Raw genomic sequence first — 19,874 nt, forward strand, 5'->3', positions numbered from 1 at the left:
CAAGTGTTTTTAGGTACAACATTCTTGCATAAAGTGCATTTCTACAGCTGACCACAATAATTCCAAGAACTATTGAATAGAATAGAATAGAATAGAATAGAATAGAATAGAATAGAATAGAATAGAATAGAAGCTTTTATTGTCATTGTAAAACTTATCCAACGAAATGAAGGTGCTCTTCAAGAACGAGAAATGAGGAATGACATGACACACAAATAAAATATTGGAAAAATAAATATAAATATATAATCCTATAATACTACTCAGCACACTATATACTTTACCATAAGTATGGCACAGCTAACCAGCTAAGAATAAAACTTTATAATTACCAAAGCATATTCAACATATCTTCTCATTAGGGAAACAATTCTATGATATAATGCAGTTTCTCAAGTGGGGTACTAGTAATCTTAGGGGTACGCAACGGCACTACAGGGGGTACTTGAGAGAGTGTAGAAAATTACAAATGAAAGCATTAAAAATATGGGGTTTTATCATGTTTATTTTTAGTTAAAAATTATAATCATACTAAATATCACCAGCAACTCACAAAATGACAACAACAAAAAAAAACACACAAAGTAGGAGAAAATAATACTGAATAATCAAAAGAACAGAGAAACAATGACAAAATACACAAAATGACACCAAAAACACACACACTAAGAGAGAAAAATACTTTTACCAGCGACGCACAAAACGACAACAAAGACGCACTAAATGGGAGAAAAATATACAAGATCACTACACAAAAATAAGAAACAACCACAAAACACCACAAATACAGATAGAATAATTAAAATAATACCAACAACACAGAAACATACAAAATAAGAGAAATATATCCAGAATATTAAGAAGAACAAACAAATAACAAAATGACAGAAAACACACAAAATGAAGAAATTATCTTCATTAGAACATGAGTTAAAAAATAAATAAATAAATAAAAAAGAAATATATATACATAATCCTATCGTACTAAGTACACTAGATACACTCTATACATTACCATAAGTATGGCACAGATAGTGGATTGCACTTTATGTGAATTATTGCACATATTGCATAAAAACATCCTGTTAGGAAGAATATATAATTATAATGAATTTCTGACAGCCAGCTCCTAATTTTGAAGTAGCAAAACAATAATAATGATACATGTTTTTTTTTTATCATTATTTAATGTCTGTCCATTTCTAAAGACACATAAAATCTTCTGGGGGCAGAAACAAAGAAACACAAAAGTTAAATACAGGAATGAGGGCATACAGTATATACAGTGTTTAGTATCTGCTCATATCACAGCAAGCATGGAACCACTGGTGCTTCCATGTGCTCATTATTTCTGACTTCATATTTGTTTGCCAACCAGTTTCCTAATCAGCGAGACGCGCGCGCACACACACACACACACACACACACACACACACACACACACACACACACACACACACACACACACACACACACACACACACACACACACACACACACACACACACACACCAAACCGAGCAGGCCACAGCCTCAGTGTGAGCTGAGCGTAATTAAAGGAGACGGGGTTAAAGAGTCAGTAGCTGACAGTTATTAAAGTTTAATGTGTCTCTGCATTAAATAATTACTGGAGGACATTTCTGACTGATGGCTTTGTTTAATCACCTTTTAATGAGATTGGGTCAGTAAAATGTCTGAAGCTCTCATTTTTTTCTTTCCCACCATTACTTTCAGCTATCCACCAAACCAGCTGTGCCGTTTTAAAAGAAGCTTTCTGCCAAATAGCCACAGAGAACTGCTATCCCTTTATAGAAATCTTAAAATATGAGGAGCCACAGGGTAATCACTCTGTCACAGAGCCGATCCACGGAATAGGCATTGTAGGCATGCTTCATTATCCATGGAGCTCCATTAAAACCCCTGTAGGATTAGGGCTCTTATACAGAACTAAGTAATATCATTTCTAGCTATAAAAACAAATACTTCAATTTAACTGTTCAGCAGAGGCAATCAAAAAACATCAATATCATGTTTTGGTATTTTGAAAAAAAACCACTTGGCCATTGACTCCTAAACAATAGTCTTAGTTTATTTAAAGATATTCATTCAATGTTTTGTTCAACGGATTTCTTCTTTGTGTGTTGACTGCATCTCTGGATTGTGTAAATTACAAAGGAAATTAGGCATATCCTGTTACAAAATATAAACTCAAGTAGAAAAAAAGCATGAATGAGTGAGTTGTTAGTGTGTTTTAGAATTAAAGCAATCATTAGCCTAGCGCAGTTTGTTAGTTAGCATCAGCAAATGGTTGTATCAGTCAATGTCGTAAAAAGGATCCTGATCATATTTTTTTAAATAATCCAGAATCGGTATATTGATCTGGATCCCTTTTGAAATTTAATAGAATATTTCATGGCGTATAAGATCTATCTTTGGGTAAAAGTTTGTCATAATTTGTCAAGTACTTTTGATGTAACCCTGATTAAGGATATCTCATATCTCATCTAACAGACAAACCAACACAGATGAAAATATTACCTCCTTGGAGGAGGTAATAAATACATTTTTTTCACTGATCTATTTTCTACATAATTTCAAACAAATATTATAAAATGCTTGATCTTTGTATTTCCCATTCACATCTGGACAGGAGACATAATGAGACAACAAATCCATATTATACACACTGTAAACCCAAATGTTCAAAGTAATGAATTAGATTAAGTACTTTATACTCATAGTTATAGAAAAAGTTCTACTAACTTATTTATGTTAACTTGGTGTAACATGTTCTTCCTTTTTGTGGAACTTTAACTAATAATTTTTGAGTAAATGGAACTATATTTGTTTAAAGGAAGCATAACTTAAAAACAACTTGATAAAGTCCTGTTGTTTCAAATAGGGACTATTTAAAAAATAAACTTGTTTCATATATTAGTTTAATTTTAACTGTTATCAAAAAGTACAAGTAGCCAGTCATCCAACCTTTTAAGTTCTGCAAAATTTTGACTTTTAAGTTAATCAACTCAAAAGAAAAAAATTGAGGCAATTGATTGTCTTAATTTTCTGGAAACTTATTTGGTTTTACAGTGCAGTACATACTGTGTGTAACAAGTTTAGTCTCACTGATCAATCAAAACCAAGTGAGAAGCAGGCATGTCTAATGCTTTTTTGAGTTATGAAGAAGAATAATCACAATATTTACCTTTTTTTTTGTAAAGTTTACACATTTTTACCCATTTTGTTGAAATGTTGACATTTTATTTATAATGACAATACCCGATAGTGATCTATTGTCAGCCCATCCTAAATGACTTTAGTAACAGGCATATGGACACAAAGTGAGAGATTACAGATATATCAAAAGAACTCAACCACCCAGACATTAAAAAATAAACTTGAATGGCTTGCCTGTCTTCTTGTAGAACATGATCTCATCCTTGAACTCTTTGCGTTCCTCCAAAGCCACGTCAATGCTGAGGATGATGCTCTCACTGGTCTCTGACCCATAAAGGAACTTACAGGCACAGCTCTTCTGCATGACCTCCGCCCGGGAGAAGCCTGTGAGCTCACAGAAGCCATCGGAGCAGTAGACGATGGGATAACCTTTCAACACCTGGGCATTGGCCAGGATGAAGTTGCTGTCTGGAGAGAAAAAGCAAAAAAAACAAAAACAAAAGTCAACAAATAACAGAAAAATGCCAGGAGAGTTTAGTCTAACCAGCTAAGAATAAAACTTTATAATTACCAAAGCATATTCAACATATCTTCTCATTATGGAAACTATTTTATAATATAATGCAGTGTTTCTCAAATGGGGTACGTGTACTCTTAGGGGTACGCAACGGCACTATAGGGGGTACTGAGAGTGTAGGAAAATACAAATGAAAGCATTAAAAATATGGGGTTTTATAATGTTTATTTTAGTTAAAAATGATAATCATACTAAATATTACCAGCAACTCACAAAATGACAACAAAAAACACACAAAATAAGAGAAAAATATACTGAATAATCAAAAGAATAGAGAAACAATGACAAAATGGCACCAAAAGAGAGAGAGAGAGAGAGAAATATACTTTTACCAGCAACGCACAAAACGACAACAAAGACACGCTAAATGGGAGAAAAATATACAAGATCACTACAAAATACACAAAAATTAACAGAGAAACATACAGAACGACATTAGAAACAACCACAAAACACCAAAAACACAGATAGAATAATTAAAATAATACCAACACACAAAAACGACAACGAAAACCCACAAAATAAGAGAAAAATATCCTGAATAATAAAAAGAACAAACAAATAACAAAATACACAAAATGACACAAAAAATACACAAAAATAAAGATAGAAATGATGTTGATTAGAACATTAACTGAAAATACAAGCGTCTGTCTTGGAGGGAGATGACTGGAAATGATAAAAACTATAGAAATAATTATATTCACTAGGCACACGACAACAAAAACACACAAAATAAGAGAAAAATATCCTGAATAATCAAAAGAACAAACAAATAACAAACTACACAAAATGACACGGAAATTACACAAAATAAAGATAGAAATTATTTTAATACAAGAGTCAGTCTTGGAGGGAGATGAAATAACTCTCTTCAGGAGGCACTATGTACTGCTTCATTCCATTTATTTACATAATTAGAATCTTTAAAATGCATGTAAAATGAATTATTCTCTATAGTTGTTTTTAGAATTCTGAGTAAAACGTGTTAGTCGGATAAAAGGCGTACTTACATTCAAAAGTTGAAGAAAGGCGGAACTTGAGCTAAAAAAAGTTTGAGAACCACTGATGTAATGTATTCCCATCCAGGCAAGGGAATGAAAACAGTTTTATTTTTATGCTTTTTATTTATTTAAAACAAATGACACTCACACATACCAGCTCATAGATAATTACTCACACTGTGGCTCAAATCCAGTAAAAACACCCATCTAACAGTTGTTGAACACAACGTACTGGTCCACCAAAACCTAGAAATAATAATACACCAGTGAAGATTGTTTCTCCTTTTAGTTGATGATAATATCTCTGCTGTATTTGCGTGTGCTGCCTGCAGTGAAGGTAGAGCACAGAATGCTTTTAGGGGATTTTGTACTGAAAACCAGGCTACAGAGAAATTATCTACAGGCTGCATGTGTTATCAAAGCTGTGGGCTCTGAAACACTCCTGATCCCCAAAAAGCACAGTGATGATTTTTTTTTTTTTAGTCAGATGTTTTAACAAAGGGACAGACTTTACACACTGGACAGTGGACAGCAATCGTTGCAGAGAAAAATAACATAGCAAAACAACAGTGGTTGCTGCTCATTCCCAGACGATATATGCTTGGGATGCACCAAATTGAAAATGTGTGGCCAAAGCCGAAGCCGGATAAAATATAAACACTTGGTCATAAACCGAATACAATTTTTTTTAATAGTGCATAAATAGCCTAGAATACATTTTCAGACATGTTTTTTTTTAAAAAAAATAAATGTTTTAAATATTCTGACATTTTTTAAATATTCCAGCAGCCTTTGCTTTTCAAAAAAAGCACAACAAAGGTTTTCATTTATATTAGCCCTTCAAATAGAACAAAACAAGGGCATTAAAAGGGAGGTATGATGAAAAAAATCACTTTATAATGGTTTTGCTACAGTCACCTAACACGCCTCCTAGAATGTAAGCTCCTCCCTCTCCAACTATCTTGCAGCTAAAACAAACACTGTGGTTTAATATAGAATATTTATTATACTTTATTGCCATATATGTAAACACAAACTGCACTACTGAACACCCAAACTGCGCTACTTTTTCTGCTGCCGATCGTGTTGGGAGTCACTGCTTAGAGCCACGACCATTGTTTACACACATCAGCTGTTAGCACTCCGTGCTAATGCTTGACCAGCCTATGCAGCGAGACCCAGTGTAGTGTAAAGAGGAAACAATGGGGATGTTTACGGATTCGTGGCTCACAGTGCTAACAACAGACTCGGTTGTGGAATTGGACGGCTTCCAACTTTTACGCGGTGACGGACGACAGAGAGCAGTAAGCGAAAAGGAGAGAGTCTGGTTGTGTTTGTGCACGGAAAGGAGGAGCTGCTGCTGCTGCTGCTCCTGCAGCAACGCGCACACACTTTTCCGACTCAAAATCACTGCACGTTGTTTGATTGCGTCATTGCGTCACACGCTACTATTTGGCCTTGCTTTTATCTCACTAAACCGAAGGTCGAATGTTGCTTTTTTTGCAGTATTTGGCCACCGACTATTAAGTGCATCTCTATTATGTACTCAATAAAAATGTAACAATACAATTTGAGGCAAGACTAAATTATGTGTACAGCACATTTTACTCATAGCACAACTCAATGTGCTTCAAATTGTGAAACACCCAAGATAATATCCACTTAAAAAGTTACTTTTTACACTGTGATACATAGTTTAATGAGATTTTTAAACTGCGCGGATAATAACCAGCGATGAACTCAAAATCATTCACCTCAGTGAATGATGTATTGATCTGTGCAGTCAAAAGCAAAAAAAAAAAAAAAAAAAAATGAAGAGAATCCATGTTTTCAAACACATTTTTTACTCTGAATGGAAGTTCAAAGAGAGCTGCATCAAAGAAATGTTGAGTGTGGAGGAAAAAAAAGAAAAAGTCGGAGACAAAAAGCTTGAACAAAATATCTGTTGTGGTGAACATTTAGCCTGTTGTTGTTCTGTTGAGGTAGAGCATCTGTGTACGTATGGGTGTGCGTGTCCACAAACACACACACACCCATACAAACAAACACCCACTGGTTAGCACAGAGCAGTGTTGATAGACGCTAATGTTTACTGTACAACGAGCACAATGGAAAACCATGAACCACAATGGATTTGTTGTAATTTGATATGCAGTTAAAAGCAGGATGACAAACTTGTAGATTGCACAGAAAAAAATAAACCTAGACTATAGCAGACTGAGGCAACTGGCGGCCCGGGGGCCACATGCAACTCTCGCTCTAATTTTGAGTGGCCCCCTAAAGTAAATGCACAAAATGACTTTAAAAAACACACAAAATTACACAAATATACACTAGCAACATAAATACACAAAATTACTCCAAAAACACACAAAACGGCAACAAAAAAAAACAAAAACACTGAAAAGAAATACAAAAAAAATGTCTCCAAAATGACGACAAAAATACAAAAAATTACTTATTACACACAAAACAACAACAACAACAAAATGAAATGAGAGGAGAATACACAAAATTAGTTCAAAAACACACAAGACAGCAACTGAAAGTGCAAAATGAGCGAAAAATACACAAAACCACCACAAAAAAACCAAAACAAAACAATAAATTACACAAAAACACATGAAATGACAACACAAACTCATTGTTGTTCCCTGTATTAATGCTCAGAATGGTCAATATTCTAACAGTTGACATTAATGTTGATAATGGTAAATGGTAAATGGACTTGATTTTATATAGCACTTTATCACCACACTGAAGCAGTCTCAAAGCGCTTTACACATCAGCTCATTCACCCAATCACTCTCACATTCACACACCAGTGGGACAGGACTGCCATGCAAGGCGCTAGTCGACCACTGGGAGCAACTTAGGATTCAGTGTCTTGCCCAAGGACACTTCGACACATAGTCAGGTACTGGGATCGAACCGCCAACCTCTCGATCAGAAGACGACCCACTACCACTTGAGCCACGGTCGCCCTCTGTGGCCCTCAGATCAGAAAATCGCATTTTTGAGGCCCCGCTGTGGTAAAAGTTGCTCACCTCTGAACTATAAGTGTCTGTGGGGATTCGAAAAATACTGAACCAACAGAAATTTCCATTAACATGCTAAAAAAAAAGTAAATAAGAGCTGCATTTTTATTACATTATAATCCGACACATTTATAATCACCGCCTGAAACAACCAGCAAAGCGACTTGTTTCAATGCATGTTTCCACAGAAATCCATTTTCTGCATCGATAATTCCTTTTTTCCCCCCAACCTTGATGATTAATTGTTTCATGTTGTGTGTCAGGCTTTGTTGAAGGAAACACCTCAGAAATGAGCAGGGAACGCACGAGCAAAGAATCAACCTTTGCAGCTTCTTTGAATGAACACTGTGTTCCTGTTCAGCACGTGGGATGGTTTCATTGAACAATAGCATTTGTTTCTCTCATGCATTGATAAAAACAGTTTATTAAGTCTTAATGTTTACATTCCAGTTAAAGATGCTGAAGACAAAATATTTCATCAGATAATTCCATAGTGTAGGAGGCCGTAGATCAATAAATTGAAGATCTTTTGCTAAAAAAAAAAAGAAAAGATGTAAAAGGTTAAAATTGTTGTTTTGCACTCCACTGTTTATTGACATTGTCAGACAAGTTTTACCCATTGCATTGTGGGATGTTGTGTGTGAAATCCCTGGGAATACCGGGAACAAACTAGAACAAAAATAGTGTCGAGCCAATCACCGTCCTGCTTGTTTGGCAAAAAAAACACAAGAAATCACAGTAGGAATGAGGTAAAAACACCTCGTTGCATATGTGTTTGGGACTCCACTTCCCACAATCCATTGCGCAAAAATGCCAACAAAAGATTTGTTCCCAGTGGAGATAAAAACAAACTTTCAAGCGGCAATTTTAACCTTTTACATCTTTTTTTTTTTAAAAATTATCTTTGATTTATTGATCTATAGTCCTACACCAGTTGTTCCCAAACGGAGGTACGTGTACCCCTAAGGGTAGATGAGCACATTGCAGGGGGTACTCGGACAGATGTTACAAATGATTAAAAACTGTTGGAAAATGTTCCTATTTCCTTTTTAGACTTTCTTTTTTTTTTTTTTTTTTTTTTTAGCAAATTCACCACAAACTACCAGTAATATTGCTCAATAAAATACTATATTTTCTTGTCATTTATTTAAACAGGATTATTTTATGCTGTCAAGGACATTTTATCACACTTCTGGCAATAGGAGGCGATAATTAGCTACATTTTACAAAGGAGACCCTATTTATTTACTATTGAAGTCATCACATAAGTTGCATGATATATCCTTTTTAAATCATTTACACTTTTTTTTGAATGTGTAGATTAAGCCTTAGGAAACCAATGTTTGAGACACATTTAGGGGTTTATGAGATTACGCTGTTAAACATAAAAAAGCATATGCAATTATGGAGACGGTACTGAAGAGGGGGTACACATGATTTGACAAAAATGCAAAGGAGGTACATGGGACAAAAAAGATTGGGAACCACTGGCCTAGACTATGTATTAATCTATTAGAAAATAATCGTCTACAGCAGCTTTAAGTTAAAAATGTAGAAAACTTAAAGGTGTGGTTTGTACAAACATTTTTCGCCTTAAAATGAAGTTGACTCACCTGGAAGTTAGTTTGAAACTATTTCGTAGCAGATTCCTTATTTCTTAGATAGTCAAATGGTTTCTATCACGTTGTTTCCACAATCTTTGCCTTTGTCTTGTGAAAAAGTAAAAAAAAACGACATTTTGTCGCATCAGCAAATACTACGCAGACAGATGGTCAGAGAAGGTCTCGGCGTTGGGACTGGCTGTCAGATGTGGGGCCCGGAAGGCTTGGACAAGCAAGCGAGAGAACAACTGGGTTGTTGGACCCTCAGTAAAGGCCTGCAGGCTGACTGCTGGGATGGTGGTGTCAAAAATCGAATGTTTATCATCACACACACACACACACACACACAAACACACACACGCACACTTAATTGTGGTTGCTTGAAGCTGACAGATCAGCTGTATATTAGTTTCCTTTTCATGCATCTGTCAATCTAATAGACCCTCCCACTGGGGATTGGCTTTTTTATTTTGAGGGGAAAACCCATTTAACGTCTAACAAATGTACCAAACAGAAAGCAGTTCTTGCAATAAGGACCCCCAAAAGGGCACAGATGTGCTCAGGGACTTAAGCTGTGCTGATTCCAAACACGGGCTTTGTTAGATTAAAACAAAGACAGTTTTCATATCCTTGGTTTCTCCAACACAATTACCATCTGACTGTATCAAAGGAAGGCAGTTACATTCGATTGTTATTATTGTTTAACCTATGGCATGTGTCTGAGTGGGTGTTCCAGTCCTGTTAATGGAACACCTTACTTTACCCAACACCCTCCCATTCCTCTCTCCTTGAATCATCCCTATTTTCCACCTTCGGACCCTTCATGCACGAGTCTATACCTCCCCTTTCAGTCCTTCTAACTGTCTTTATTTCTTTCCCTCCCCTATCAACCTCCTCTCCTTCCTTTCATTGCCTCCAGCTGTTCTTTATGTCCCTCCTACCGCTTGGGATGTCTCCGCCTAATTACTCCTCATCGTCTTTCTATCCTTGAAACACTAGCAGACCTTTCTCTTTACCCCGATTCACTTGTTTTCTTCACTCTTTGTACACATATTCAACTTCTCCAGAGGTTCTACACAATTCAAATTCTACTTTCACTTTTCAGCAACACCAACATCCTGCACTAGTAATTCCTCTGCATCATTGTTTCTTCAGAGTTTACGGTTGATACGTTTGTTTTCCAAAAATTCCCCCTTTTTTAAAAAAAATTCTCTATACCTTTTTTTCTTCAACATCTTCACAAGTTCTGTTTTTACTATACTTCTCTGTTGTGATTTTATTTAGGCTAATTGCCTTGTTGTAGAAAGCTCATATATCATCTCACCTCATGCTACTAGATGACAGATTCAGTGGAAACCCCACAGGTCCATGCAGAAGGTGGAAGGAGGAGAGAAAATGAAGCAAAGAAGAGAGCAGGGGGGGCAGAGGAGGAAGAGGAGGAAGAGGAACAAAGAGAAAAGACAGGACGAAGGAATGAAAAGCAAAAGCATGGCTACGGGGATGTTCAAACTTCAGCACTTGGGTGATGAGGAGATAAAGATATTGCTGAACATTTCTTGTATGTTCTTTGAGTGGTGATGCAAACGACGGCTGCTACGCTAACTGTATTAAGTAGCTTTTAATGCAAGCCAGCAGTGCTGTTTGAACTTTGGACCACGCAGAATAGTTCAGCAATTACAATCACATTTTCATTCAACACACATTATACGCTCAGACAAAGGTGCAGACGCTTTCAGGCAGACCTTCAGTGTCACTAAGTTTTATTCATTTGAAGAATATTCACATCTTTTGATCCATTTTTCCTGTTTCCTGAAGGAAAAACATCACAACAAACACCACTATATCCTGTCTTCTTGTACGTCTCCTTTTTTTTTTAACATTATATATCACTGTGATGGGTAATTCCAGATGACAAAAGGATGATAGTCAGACGTTTATACACAAAAATAGAAAGAAAATTGCACCTTAATTCAAGCTCATATCTGGAGTTTCTGAGAAATGTCTCAATGTCCCGTCCTAAACAGCCTCACTTCCTCCCTCTCTCAATCTATCAGAAGCCGCGCCTCTACTTGTTTGCACGCGCATCGCGGAACATAATAAGGTCGCATTGATATAGGTCTATGGGTCAGGTAAGAGCCAAAATCATATTCACCTGTTTGCTGTTGTGACGCGCGGCCTTGTTTCCGTGCACAGTTCCACGTTCACTTTGATTGACAGTCTCAAAAACAGGAAGTTGAAGCCTATTGGCTGGGTGCACTCAGCGATCGTTTTCATTTGTGTAGGGGTCTATAGGACGAAGGAGGGACTTATATACATTAATGTATATGAATGACCACCAGCAGTAGACCATAGTAAAAGACTAGTTAGGTATTTTTTCGCTTTTCAAAAGAATCATACATAAACATAGATTTCTCAGAAACTCCAGATATCAGCTTTAAGGGTTATTGCAAGAACTATAAAATAAAAACCAATGCATCGACAAAAAAAATCCCTTCATGCACAGGAAGAGAAAGGCAGCGAACCCAGGTTTTCTTCAGCAATATCAGTGTTTCCCACTCCCAGACGATGCTCGTGTTTCCCCTTTTGTTACTCAATGAGGAACAGCATGTTGTGGAATTTCAATTTAGGGACTGTTTAAATTTACTCAGCAGGAATTCCTGAATTCTCCAAAGCAGGGGGGATGAGGAAGAGGAGAAGAAAGGGTACGAGAGAGAGAGAGAGAGAGAGAGAGAGAAAGCAGAATAGACTTCTGAACTACACAGGAAGTAGTGAATGTGATGGATGGCAAATAGGCAGATGGGGGAAAATAGAAGGACTTAGGTGTGGATAAGATGCAGCTGACAATTATACTGAAGCTGATGGATGATGGAGGAAACAAGTAGAGGAAGGATGTAAAATGTTGAAAGGAGATGGAGCTGTAAGAGGTGGAAAGATTAAAGATGAAGTTTGAGTGTGTTAGAAATTGTAGGGGATGAACTGCTTCATCTCTATGCTGGTAAAGTGATACAAAACCACAACAAAAAACGAAAAAAAGAGAAAAAACTCCACTCCAGCGTTGCTACAGTAACGCCATGGCAACCAAAGTTACAACTTTTTCTTACAAATAGGACGAATGCCACTCACCAAACCAAAGTCCGTGTTTGCGATCGACCAATTTGTGCATCATCCATTAATATCATATTCTCCTGGAGTCACAGAACCCACTTATTAATTACCACACACATCCATGCATGCGCACACCGATGCATTTACACACTCTTTAGCATTTCACACTGTGGTAATCCTGTCAAGAAAAACTGAAAAGAGGAAATCATTTACATAAATCCACATCCTTAATCATTTCTGCCGCTCTGTATCTGACCGTCTCCACAGGCTTCCACCAAATTAAACATCACACCAGTCATGACTTCTCCTTAATTTGAGTCTGTACTGCTCCTTTTCCTTCACTGTTTACGTACCTCTCTTTCCCCTAAAACATCCGTCTGTGACTCACAGAACACAAAGCAATTTAGTGAATTTAAAAAGGGATGACTTTTCCCAGACTTCCACTAGTGTAATCCCAACAGTCAGTTGTTTCTGGATGTTCATTATTATGCACTGATTCAATGAGAGAGCTTAGTTATTCTGAGTTCCAACAAAACAAATCACCCAATTTGTTCTAAAGACTCAAGTAATGAAGTCCAAACAAGCATGGCAGGAAAAGTAAGGTCCCACATTCATGGTCTGTGATCATACTGAAAATCAAGGTCAAGTGAACTAAAATGTAATGTAATGTGTTTTTATTGTGAAATGTTCTGTAAAATGTTTTTTTATTGTGATAAAAAAAGGAAACTTCTTGTTTCCTTTTTCTCTTTCTTCAATTAATAATTTGTTCAGTATTTGCACTTGTCTTTTGCTATTAATATCTGTTTATATATTTATATATTAGTTTCCACTTATATCAAAGATTTATTGTGCTTTTCTTTTTTACTCATGTCTTCTCGCCTTTATTGTTTAAGTTTATTGAAAGGGGAGGAGCTCTTGTACAAGCCCATTGGGCTTTGCTCCCTCCTTGCACCTTAAATGTTTGTTTTTGTATGTGTGCTAAATACATAAATGAAAATGAAAACTGTCCTATTTTTTTGTTTTATTACTATGTAATAGGGACTGCAGAATCAAATTAGCATTGATACTATAATTCGGCATGTTTATGTCTATTGCTATCTAAATGAATAGGGTTATTTGATATTTGCTTTTTTTTTTTGCCAATAATGTCCAACACAAAATTTTCAATTTCCAATATTTACCAATACCAATGTATACAAAGATTCCCTCCCCACAAAATTTTAGCTCACGTAATAAATCTCTCCATGGAAATAACAGGTTATGGCCCCTCGAGATTTTGACAAACATCCTTGACAGAGGCAGCAAAAATCGGTTCAAAAATAGTAAAGCTATTCCATTGTAATAATGATAAAAGAGTCATATTATTTTTTAATAGACATCACATATCAGTTTTTCAATATTGGTGGACAAACTGATAGCGATGTTCCATGATATAACATTTTATGGCTACCATTGGACGTTAACGTCGGCGGACCGATAACATCGCCCATCTCTATAAATAAATGTTAATTAATGTGCACTGTCCCAAATGAACAAACAAACAAAACAAATAAATAAATAAGGCCAGTTTGTTGCATTTTTACCACATTGACTTGTTGGTCCTGATGATGATGGGTGGATATAACACACTCTTCTAAGATGATATTTAAAAGAAATGGCAATAAATCCATTACAAATGTATCATTCTCTGATGTTATCACTTTTATGTGTATATAACGGAGGAACAGTAAATGAGGATTGGTGCAACTGTAGCGTTAGTTTCTACATTTTTTTTTCTTTTTGTTAGACTTTATGTAAATAGCACAAACTGATTTGTATAAACCTATACCAGTTCTACATTATGATCAAGAGGAACACCTTCCTACTTTTTTTCCAGGCCCACAACAGCAAAGCATTGTAACATCCATCCATCCATCTATTTCCCAACCCTCTTGCTCCTTTTTCAGGGTCACGGGGGTCTGCTTTTACCTATCTCCATCTGTCACGGGGCGCTAGGCGAGGATACACCCTGTACAGGGTGCCAGTCCCTTACGGTAATCTTATTTTACCCAATTAAAAATGAGTTTGATTTTAAATGGGGTTTTGGAGAAACTGAAATATTATTCCCAGTCATCCCTTGCACCCTGCAGCACAGCAGTCAGTGATTGATCACTCTCTCTCAGTCTCATAACTGCACTCAATATTTCCTTCTGTGACCGAAGACAACGGTAGTGCTGCTTCTTCAAGAGTTAGCACCACACATTATGACAATTCGATTATTCTAAACATCTATTAGGGTAAAATGAAGTGTTGTTTATAGTACAGTAGGTCACACGTCTGCAAATATGTGGCCATTTCTACTCTCTACAGCAGACAACAATGCCTAACCAGGATGGGGTCTTGGTCTTTTATAGACAGTAATTAGTTCCCTTGGACTTTTTGCAGGTCATACAGTCACTGATAATACCACAAGAATCCAACAGCCAGAGCGCTCTGTGGCAACAAGCGCAAATCATAACTTGGAGCCCCACCAACTATTTCTAAAATAATTTTTTGGTTGTGCTGCATCACAGAACACACACACACACACACACACACACACACACACACACACTATGGTCCTAATCCAACTCAGCACACAGCTGTTCACAGTCTTGGCATCAGTGATTGTGACAGTAATTACCAGCTGAGTGGAGGTGGAACTAGAGTATGCCGAGAGGTAGGAAATGGCAATCTGGAGGAATGGTGCATGATGGGAAGCAGACAGTAAACTTAAAGACTGCCCACACCCTTCCATTATAACCCTACACCAACTAAACTGTTGCCTAATTTGGCAGAAAGATCCAATGTGGTCTTTTTCTGCCATGTGTGGTCCATCATTCGCTGACAGACTGTCAAGTCAGCAAGTATTTTGTCCTGGAGACAAGTGCCAGTAATGCTGCCTAGTGGTGTGTGAACACATTTAAATACCCAAAGCTGCTACTGATAGTGTCATACTATAATTAGCCTAGAACTGAATAAGAGTAGAGTATCCAACCATTCTCTAGAGCCACTTAGTCTGTGTAGGGTCACAGAGTAATGGAGAATGTTCTAACCTGTTTAGTGCTGTTCACAATCTGGACAGATGCTGGCACATGATCACAGACACAAACTGTCACTTCTTCATTCCTCCAGTGAATGTGGAAACACTGCAGAGCCTAACATACAGCACATGTTTTAGGCTGTGGGAGGAAACTGAAGGACCAGGAGGTAAAAATTAAAGAGTAACTAAACCCTGAGGTTTTGGCTAAAGTACAGAGGGCAGTCACTTTTACATTTTACAACAAAATATGCCAAATTGAAATTCTTCAACTAAAATATCAAGATTTGGAATCAATCAACAACACTACGTCATACCCAAACCCCACATGGGTATTTCTATTTGTATTTGGGTAAGTAGAAAGAAAATGTTTTTTGGCTTTACTCTTTACTCAGGGAAAACATGCAGAGTAAACCTGAACAGAAAGCCAAAGACCACCAATGCTATTAGTCAATATTCCTGTTTTTTTGTTTGTTAAAGTGGAGTAAAAACTCCTTGTATATAATGCTTTTGTTGATTCATGTGTAAATCAACAACTTCATTCATAAAAACTTGTTTTATCTTATCTTTTTTTAGGCCTGGCTACCAGACTCAAAACGCCACTCACTTTGTTGTTGTTGTTGTTGTTGTTGTTCCGTTTCTTGTTGTGTTCACTAGTTAAAATCACTACTTCTCCATCATTCGTGAACGGATTGGGCTGAAATTTGGTAGCTACTGTATAATCTATGAATGTGTACGCATTAACACTCAGAGCCCAATTTTCAAATCGGGGCCCCAAAAGAAGAAAAAAAACTAAAGTCAATTTGTTAATTATTTGGGAGTCAAATAATACAATGGTTGGTGGTACCGAATCATTGGCACATACCAATATATAAACGGGGCACCAGGGGGACCCCGGGGGCCCTATTTTTCAAATGACTACTCCTCCAATAGTTCTCGTGAGATCGGAATGCAGTTTGGTAGAAATACTCTATGAACAATTATGATGAGACGCTCAGTGCCCTTTTTTTTAAATGGAGTAGGGGGCCCCCCATTTCCGGTAATTTCTAAATTTATGGGAACCTAGTTGTGTGATATCTCTGGTCTTCGGAGAGAGCAGGCGTGAGGAGGAATAAAAGAAAGACAACACTGACTACAGATGAGAATAAATCCTACACAAAAAAGGACAAAAAAAAAGGTTGACCAGAGAGACAAGCTTTGATGTAAATTTTCTGTGTTCAAAACAGGGGGCGGGACTTAGATAAGCAAACTGCTTCTCTCGTCTCCTTTTTCGACATGTACAAAAAAAAAAAAAAAAAAAAAAGTGAATGTAACCATCTCGGAAATAAACTGAATAAATAAATAAATAAAATATCGTTTCAAAGGTAATTCAACGTAGATTACAATCATGCCTCGCACGATTTGATTAAGGGCCCAGGGGACCACCCCCTTTTTAGGCAATTTCCGTAAAATTCGTTTTCTCACATATTTGTGAGTCAAATATTGCGACAGTTGGTGGTACTGAATCATTGACACATACCAATACATGAATGGGGCCCATTACTCCGTATGTACCACGGGGGTTCCAGGGGGCCCCCAGGGGCCCCATTTTTTCAAATGACTACTCCTCCGTTAATGCTTGTTGAATCTGGCTGTAATTTGACATAGATATTCTATGAGCGGATGTCAAGAGCCTCTCGGAGACCTTTTTGAAAAGTGGGGGGGACAGGGGCCCAGGGGGCCATCCCCTTTTTCGGTAATTTCTAAATTTATCGGAACATAGTCGTGTGATATATCGTTTCAAAGGCAATTCAACGTATTTGATCATTTTACATTGCACAATTTCAATTGTTTTACTCGGTGAAACCGAGTCATTTCACTAAATTCTCGGGAACGTGGTACGTGCTATTCGACACGGAGACGTTCCGCGGGCCCGGTCGTAGTTCATGAGAACTTGTTCTAACACTTTCTCAGTTGTCCCTTTAAGTCCAAATCATACATTGATAAACTCAGCCACTGTGATGGATAGAAGGTAAAATGAGTGATCTGGATAATGCACGATTGCAGTGACGACAGAGGATGTCACACCACCACCATGAGGTCATCACAGAGATAAGCCTCCAACAAATGATCTTATATTAAATACAATACCAGCAAACAGGTTGACAAGGAAATAAATGAAAAGCCTTTAGAGCTATTTGTATCCGCAACTGTGCAATCGATAAACACTGGGTCATGAGATGTCACGTCTGACATACAGTAAGTGATGACTTCATTCACAATAAATAGTGATTTGGTGTGAGCTACAGAATGCTGGATATTATATATATATATATATATATATATATATATATATATATATATATATATATATATATATATATATATATATATATATATATATATAATCCCAATTTTCTTAAAGAACAGTTTGTTTAAAATTTCTTTACAATTTGAGCCAGTTTTTGCAAGCACGATAACCAAAATCAAAAAAGTTCAGTCCCATCAACGGACCAGCACACTAGATAATGAAAGCCTGACAGGAGGAAACACACCTACTTATATGCATTAGTCCAAATCCAATTCCCTTTTCATTGGTGACATTACAGTGGGATCACATCTCTAAGAACCAAGCTTTTCCCTTGTACTTTCTCTTGGCCGGGCATACAGACCCAATTTGTCCTGTCAGGCTCTGCTGCATCCACACGGTTACATTTTACAGTTTAAACTCAACATTAATTTCCCCTACTTCACCTGCTCAAGGACAGCACTTCAGTCTGTGAAACCTAATAAAAGAACTGCATACAACTCCAGGTTCCACAAATATTAACAAGGGTTGACATATCGGCTGTTGTTATTGTTACAGCGGTGCCCCTGTATGAGGGTATATAGAACTCATGAAAAGTGATGTCACTGCATCATTGTGCATCGCTTATGGTTATAAACATTTTACAAGACGACAAAAAAATCAAGGTTTGTTGTCATAAGAGGAAAAATATTGTGTTTTAGTTATAAATAACAAAATTAAGAAATTAAACCATGTCAGCACAATAATAACCATTAGGTACAAATAAAACAAAATGTTTGAACCTTATTTGGCAGGTTTAGGCAACCATAACAAATCATGACATATAAGTGGTGCAATTCACATAAACAGTATAACTTTACAACAAAAATAACTTGCAAACAAACACTCTGAAGGAACATTTCAAAAACCCAGAGGAAACGTTAAATACAAACTGATGAAATAAAGAAAAAATGCCTGAAAGCTGGGAAAACAAAAGTTAGCATCCCAGAATTTAAAGTTTTTAATTGATAGAGCAATACGGATTGCTTCACAAACATATAAATATACAGTATAATATGTAGAGCTGTAGTCTATATGGAGGAAGCTGAGTGGGTACATTGTAGCTGTCCGTGGTGCTGAAAATCAGGCACATCAGACAAAGGCTGCTCTGGCAGACTATAGCTGCATGTGCAAGCAACCAGATTTCCTTTTTTCAAGTTAGTGCAGAATAAAAATCGTTTTGTAGCCTACCACTATACTACTACCTATTAGTAAAAGTTAAGGAAGAGAAAGACAAGGCTGTAATCCCTGCACTTTCTCACTTAAAATTGAATTTAGATCAATAAAAAGCAAAAAGAAACATTTTAATTAAATCTAACTCTTAAAAAAAAAGAAAAAAAAAAAAGAACAACAAACTTACGAGTGCCATCAAACCGTGTGGCTATAGTATCCAGAAATGTGTTCTGTGGCGCCAATAATCCCTTCATCACAGGCATTTTCCCTGCTTGGTGTCCGAGTCCCCATCCAAGTCAGAGAAAAGAAGCTCCAAACGTATGAGGTGTTCCCATCGCAGGATCCAGCTCTGTGTGAACAGACACACATCCAGTCCACTCAGCACAACAGAGGCATGCGCGCGCCCCTGTGCCTCCGTTTCTGTGCGTGCGCAGTGCACGCGTCAGCAGCAGCAGCAGCAGCAGCGGCGGCAGCGGCGGGGAGGTGAAGCCCACAGGTGAGGCGCAGGTACCGGCCAGGCGCGTCGTGCATGAGAAGAAGCGAGAGTGACTGTCAGCGGGGCCATTATTGTGGCTCTGGATCTAATGATCGTCTCTCCACAGCGCGCAATGATGAGAGCCATCGATCACCATCAACAAGGAGCGAGATTAGAAGTGTGAACGGCGGAGTGTCCGCGCGCAAACAAAGGCGTCACGAGACCCAGGCACGACTTCCATTCTGCAGCTGGTATCAGAGTGAAGACAACACCAAAAACGTATAGGCTACACAAAACAGGAATATATATATATATATATAACATAACATTTAAATAGAGG

At 37.3% G+C, this 19,874-nt stretch overlaps 1 protein-coding gene across 1 annotated transcript in view; it reads right to left on the reverse strand.

Annotated features, from left to right (window-relative positions):
• Positions 1–19,384, reverse strand: part of kcnh8 (potassium voltage-gated channel, subfamily H (eag-related), member 8) — a 67,994-nt gene extending 48,610 nt beyond the window's left edge. Inside the window, exons 1-2 of the mRNA XM_028461011.1 lie at positions 19,247–19,384; positions 3,412–3,645 (exon numbers count right to left, since the gene is read on the reverse strand). Coding sequence (XP_028316812.1) covers positions 3,412–3,645; positions 19,247–19,322 — 310 coding nt within the window. The 5' untranslated portion in view covers positions 19,323–19,384. The remainder of the gene's footprint in view (positions 1–3,411; positions 3,646–19,246) is intronic.
• Positions 19,385–19,874: the final 490 nt, after the last annotated feature.

This window comes from Gouania willdenowi, chromosome 11 (assembly GCF_900634775.1).
Source record: "Gouania willdenowi chromosome 11, fGouWil2.1, whole genome shotgun sequence".
Lineage (NCBI taxonomy): Eukaryota > Metazoa > Chordata > Actinopteri > Blenniiformes > Gobiesocidae > Gouania > Gouania willdenowi.